The 6,472-nt window shown below is 36.1% G+C and overlaps 1 protein-coding gene across 1 annotated transcript; it reads left to right on the top strand.

The window, feature by feature from the left end:
- Positions 1-352: 352 nt before the first annotated feature.
- LOC137710725 (mitochondrial inner membrane protein OXA1-like) lies at positions 353-4,788 on the top strand. The gene is made up of 9 exons (XM_068449833.1): positions 353-1,104; positions 1,452-1,542; positions 1,730-1,777; positions 2,213-2,271; positions 2,720-2,795; positions 2,891-3,022; positions 3,420-3,527; positions 3,945-3,999; positions 4,140-4,788. Exons 1-9 carry the CDS (start codon positions 632-634, stop codon positions 4,409-4,411), a joined length of 1,314 nt encoding a protein of 437 aa, XP_068305934.1. The 5' UTR covers positions 353-631; the 3' UTR covers positions 4,412-4,788.
- Positions 4,789-6,472: the final 1,684 nt, after the last annotated feature.

Raw genomic sequence — 6,472 nt, 5'->3', positions numbered from 1 at the left:
AGTCTCTAAGCAAATAGTGTTTTATTTCGTAGTGGTAAAAAATAATTATGTCTATACATTCCGAAATAAACTCGATCATAACCAATCATCTTCTCTCCTAGTAACTAACCATTTAACCCGCTAATGATATCGTTTGTAAAAAAAAAAATCTTTAACAGAATAGCTTATCATGAAATAATTTTATGTGACGTTGGGGTAATTAGGTGAATATAAAAAAATCTCTCAAAGATTTTCCGAAATTATTTTTCCAAATCCTTTCAAAAAATATAACATTAAAAGACTAATATACCCTTCAACTACTAAAAGGCCAACGAACAAACGCGGGCACAAACCTACCTGCGCCGCCATTGCTCTGCTTCATCTCAGTTCCACCACTCTCGAACAGAAAATCCCGGACTCTCTCTCTCTCTCTCTCTCCCTCCCTCCCTCCCTCCTGTCCTCTTTCTCTCTCCTCTCTCTCTCCCCCTCTCTCGTACGCTCCAACGGTCAACCCAATAAAAAAATTCAATCCGATTCAAGATCCCATTTTCCTGGAGAATTTGTTATTAGGGTTTTATTAGGGTTTAAAGATTCCATCTTTTCTCCCTAATTCATTTCAAATCTTGCCGGATAGAGGTATTCATATACATCAATGGCTTACCGGCGGAGCCTCACGACGACGAGCAGTATAGCTCGACGGCATCAGTACCATCCGTCCGTCACTCACATCCTCCGCGACGACGACCGCAAGCAAGATGTCGTTTCCGAGCACGCATCTGCTTCGCCGATATTGAATCAATTTCTCAACCAGAAGCGGTTTTTCGGAAACAATTTGAGCAGAGTGTCGGGTTTCGGCGGTGGGTTCGCTCAGGATAGGAGGATTTCGAATGCTCTGCTTTCGTCCACTTCGGGATTCGCGTTCTCTCGATCCATGTCGTCGGCTTCGGAGAAGGTTGAGCTGTTGAGTGATGTATCGGGAGTTTTATCCGACACTGGGATCGAAGGCTTGACTTCTCAGGTACCGGCAATGAGCGAGGTGGCGGTTGCTGCCGCGGATTCGTGGTTGCCAGTTAAGGGCTTGCAGTACTTTATTGAAGCTGTGCATGTTCACACTGGCTTGAATTGGTTAGAAAGCTATTTGCACATGCTTTTTTGTTAAATTTAAATTTTTTGTTGTGATATTAAACCAATTATTTAATTTGTGAATGATTTAAATTGAAAAAAGTGAAGGGAGTAACTCACTAGATGAAACCATAGACCTCATAGATAGCAGATCATAACTCTGAGTTTGTTAAAGTTAGTTGATTATTGTTAACATCTTGTTAAAGACGGTAGAGCTCAATGATGATGTGACTAGATTAGTTAGAGCAGTCTCTTAATCTATTTTTTATGAATTCACAGTTGTATGTTCGGTTTTGGCAGTGTATTACAGTATGATTGTGTATATATGTATTGTGTCGGTTACTCTTCAGGTGGGCCGCCATAGTGATAACAACTCTTTTGATTCGGACTGCCACGGTTCCGCTTTTGATTAATCAACTTAAAGCAACCTCAAAACTCTCTGTAAGTTTGTTGTTGTTAGTGCATTTCTTCTAAACTTGTACGATCACACCAAGCATGTTAACCACCTCTTATAGTCTCTCAGTGCATCATATTTTACAAGCTTTAAGCGACTGTGCTCATAATTTAGTAAGCGTTCATTTTCTCGCCTGGAGGTGGTTCTTCTGTTTGACTTTTGTGCTTTCTGCAGCTCATGAAGCCTCAACTCGAAGAATTGAAGCAAGAGATGCAAGACAGGGTATGATGTCTGGTTCTTCCTTATTCTGCTACCACTTATTAACTTACAAAACTGTTGTGAATACGTGTTAATCCCTTAGCCTCTCCTGCCCAGGTCATTCCTATCTAATGTCCTTGCCTTAAGATATAGATATATATATATATATATAGATATATGTATGTATGTATGTATGTATGTATGTAGTGGAATTAGCAAGGTCACCTTTGTTACAGCAATCTCTTTGATAGACACTCATTTTGTTGTGCTTGTCTACTTCTACTTGATCATATGACCAATGAATGTAATAGGATGGTGCGCACTTTACGAAATGATTCTTTCTACTAGACAAATTTAGAGAACACCATCCAGGGCATGGATTGTGTTAGTGAGCTGTCTAGGAGCCTAAGAAATTACTCTTTCGAGTATGTTTATCAATGCTCTTTACTCTTTTATCAGGGTTCAGATCGTTCTGCTCAGCTTGAATTTCAACAGAAAACAAAGAAGCTATTTAAGGAGTAAGCAACCTTTTCTTCGAGACTAAGAAATGTACAGAAATTTCGTTGTTTGTTGCCTTCTATATCTGTTTTCATGTAGTTATGTTTCAGCTAAGACAGAAGTATATAAAATGAAGCTTTAAAAAGCATTACTTGGTAGTTACGTGATTCCTTTTCGTTAGGTGTCTCAGCTGTAATAGACTTTTGGTCATAAATCTTATGCACCAATCGGAAATTTATGTACAAATTCTTTGTTGGCTGCTTTGAACTCTTTCGTGTCCTTCCCCCATACTTTGGTTTTCCAAATATTATGTTTTGACAAATGAAATATGAGATCCAGTGCAGTTAGCTGGGATAAAAACTTGTTCCTTATTATCCATTGTTTTTGTATTAATTGTCTTCCCATCATTATGCCTCCCAAATCATCCTGAAAATTTTCATTTTATTTATTATGATATCGGGTTTGCAGATATGGTGTAACCCCATTGACTCCAATGAAGGGACTTTTGATTCAAGGTCCTGTATTCATCAGCTTTTTCCTTGCTGTAAGATCTTTCTCTTAACACCTTCGAACTGATGAAGTTTGATTTTGGTTGTGGTCTTTGGAGGTCTTAGTATAGCTTTGTTTTTGGTTTGGCAGATAGGTAACATGGCAGAGAAAGTGCCATCCTTTAAAACTGGCGGTGCCTACTGGTTTCTTGATCTTACAACCCCAGATGCCATGTACGTTTTTCCAGTTTTGGCAGCCATGACATTCTTACTGACTGTGGAGGTAAGCCAATTGCTTTTCATATAATATGTTTAAATTTTGTTGCTTTCTTTTAGAAGGGTTACTTCCATGAGGAAATAGTGTAATATATGTGCTGAACACCTGGAAATCATTTTGTTATTTACAGTAGAATGAATTTTGACAGGTTTCGATCTACAGATCTGAAACCAAGGCTTTTGCTTTCTTTAAATTTGGTCATGGAAGGTAAAAGGCATTCTAAATATATGGGAAAGGATAACATTTTTGAAAGAAAAGGACCAGTTGTAGTATATGGCAGTCAACCCTTGCCCCGATAGTCTGTCAAGTTTAGGGTGCATGTGTGTGTACTTGTGCAATCAGATTGATTCTGAACCTTAGTTAAACCAATGGAAGAATTTATTTGCTTCAATTTGCTCTTTAGTGCAATCTGCAAGAAGGTATGGAGGGAAATCCTGCTGCTGGCACCATGAAAAATGTTTCAAGAGGCCTTGCTGTTCTTACAGTTCCATTTACCATGAGCTTTCCAAAGGTATCTTTGCTAATTTTACTGGCTTCTGATATATTCTATGCTATCTCTTGTCATTTTGTTAGTAGACGTCAGTATGGATCAAGGCACATAGTTACATTTCAGGATGTACAGTCAAATAGTTGTTTCATATATGTCATTAGCGATAGACAATTAAATAAAGGTCTTGTATATGTCTCCTGTCTCCTGGTCGATTGAATGTAGTTTTAAAGACCATAGTGCAGGCCACTTTTAAGACTATATGTATTAATTTAATTATGATAGTACCTCCACAGCAGTAAAAAGGTGCTTAAATTCATTTTATGTGGTGGATTTGTTTAACTTTTATGTTATAAACCGAAGTCACATGATGACGAAGGCTAATCATAGACTTTGAAGCCAGGCTGACTATATATTATGCTTGGTCTATCAACTGTGCAGGCTGTATTTTGTTACTGGGTTACATCCAACTTGTTTTCACTCTCGTATGGACTGGGTGAGTCCTTTTACTTTATACTTTTATCAACTGTGCACATTATTTGTGAAGCTTCAGAAATTGAGAGTATATCTCAACTTATTGTGCTGAAAGTTCTGGTGCACTTTTCCCCGTTTACTGATTCTGAATTTTGATTTCAGTGCTTAAATATACTGGGCTGAAGGAGGCCTTGGGTATTCCTAAACCGCCGCCTTATACTGCACCCCCTCAAGGATCACAACCTGCATTTTCACTATTATCCACACTGAAACAAGTCGCTGAAGGGGCTCGTGGCTCAACCTCCTCACCTGGTGATGCATCAAAGGTTCAAGATCGAAGTATATCATCTTCGTCGTCATCATCAGTTCTTAGTCAAAGGATTAAAAGTTTACAGAAGCAAGTGAAGGGAAGAAAGAGAAACAAGAAGAGGTAATGAGTTTATCGATTTTTACAAGTTCAACCATTACTATGCGTCTATGCCGCATTGATGGGGAGGGGAGGTTTCATTGCTTTTTACCCTTTTAATATAATATTCCTTAAATCGGCGACTCATCGGTTCACTTAATTAGATGATGGTAGATTAAACTATCAGAGCATGTAATTTTTGCTCGGGAAGTTTGAGAATTTTGTGTGAAATATTTTTGCCGGTGGTTCTGTGTATGTCAGCAGGACCCAACAAGTCCACTTGCATTGTAAAAATAAAATGAAATAAAACTGCAGAGATCTTTTGGTGGTGGTTCTCTATAAATGTAGCTCGGAGGGCGAGAGTAAGTCAATCAAGATGTAGCTCTCAGTTTGTAGCTGTTTAAACAATTTCATTTATTTGTTTTCCGTTGATAAAACGATGTTCATAGTTATATTTCATTTGTTCTTCGTTTATTTTCAACTAGTTTGTGGATCGCCAGACACTTCTCAAGAGTTTCGTGGTGATGTTAATCGTGAATTCACAATTGCTTCAGTTGGTTACCGGAGTGGACGATGTACAAATGGCAGTTGTGGCTCCGTCAGGGCGTTGAACGCAATCACAAAAAAAATTGAGAAAAACGCACCCCGTGTAATATGTCAAATCCATTCAGGGTAGATTTGGCATTCGTGTCGTGTTTATTGTGTTCATGTCATACCCGATAGCTTAACGGGTCGTGTCTTGTAATACCTGTTAAAGTAAACGGGTAATATGACCTGATCAGAAATCAACTCATTAATATTATCAGGTAATATGATCTTATCCGTTACTCATTCAGAAAAGTATATTTTAAATCAATAAAAATGAAAATGAAAAACATAATTTGACCCAAAAAAATGTAAAAGATAATACTAAATTAGTATATACATACTAAATTTTGGAGTTGACCCCTTCATGAAAGTTGTAAAGCTTTTCATTACGAGTAATTACATTTTTCACACGTCTACAATAACTATTATTAATTTTATTAATTTTGCACTCAAATAAAAAACACTGTTCATGAGATTTGGAGGGTTTTAAAAATCTAAACGACCATGTAACCATCGTCTAAGCGTTAAGGATGCAATTATGAACATTTATTATGCTTTTACATCTTTCAGGCTTATACATTAATGATTATGAATTTTGTTTATTTTGAACTCCCTTAAAAATATTATTCATGAGAGTTTGTATGGTTTTAAAAATTCAAACGATCATATACCCATCCTCAAAGCGTAGAGGATGCGACTACGAGCATTTGCATATTTTTTTCATATTTTTTGCACATGTAAATTAATTATTATAATTTTTTTTAATGTGTTTGGTATTTTTAAATTACTTGATATTTTTATTTTTAATGTGTTTTATGATTTTTAATCTCAATCTTTGCCTATAATATACTATAAAAATAAATAAAACTTAAATTTTAAAATTTATATAGAACAATAATTAATAAACAATATATACATATTCATTATATTTATTGTATTTTATAGTAAGTTTTTTTTAGTAGTTTAAAAAATTAAAATCATCAAAATAACTTTTTTTCTTATCGTGTCGAAACAGGTTACCCGCGTGTCACTCTCGTATAAACCTATTAAGGACCCGTTATTAACGGGTTGTTATCATGTGACCCGATAATGTCCCGATTAGTTATCGTGTTGACCCGAAACCCATTATTTTCGTGTGGTTTACGTGTCGTGTTAACGGGTCGTGTAAGAAATTATCAAGTCTAATTCAAGGCATGGCTAATGGCATTCCTTAAAAAGGAAACTAACGAAAAGTCAAAAAAAAAACTTTAGTTTTAATGAAAAATGACAAATAAAGGTATAGTGAATAGTATCAAGAAAATGTAAAAATGTGGTTTTTCGTTAAAACTCCCTTCCTTAAAGGCTTAACCCAACTAGACCGACTATTTATATATGAGAAATTATTAAGTAGTACAATATTACCACGTCTGCATATGATACTTCCATTCAGAATTTAACACATGTACAATTATTATCCAGCTAGACTTAAAAACTTAGGGGGTGTAGTCAATTTTGATTTCAT

Source organism: Pyrus communis, chromosome 12 (assembly GCF_963583255.1).
Source record: "Pyrus communis chromosome 12, drPyrComm1.1, whole genome shotgun sequence".
NCBI classification, from domain to species: Eukaryota; Viridiplantae; Streptophyta; class Magnoliopsida; order Rosales; family Rosaceae; genus Pyrus; species Pyrus communis.
Note: the sequence above shows the minus strand (reverse complement) of the source record. Positions and strands in the feature narration are given on the sequence as shown.

Excerpts from the sequence above, each read along its gene's own strand:
- LOC137710725 (XM_068449833.1), top strand. The coding sequence starts at position 632 with ATGGCTTACCGGCGGAGCCTCACGACGACGAGCAGTATAGCTCGACGG. Across the intron at positions 1,105-1,451 it reads GTTCACACTGGCTTGAATTG|GTGGGCCGCCATAGTGATAA; the intron begins GTTAGAAAGCTA and ends GTTACTCTTCAG. Across the intron at positions 2,796-2,890 it reads TCATCAGCTTTTTCCTTGCT|ATAGGTAACATGGCAGAGAA; the intron begins GTAAGATCTTTC and ends TTGGTTTGGCAG.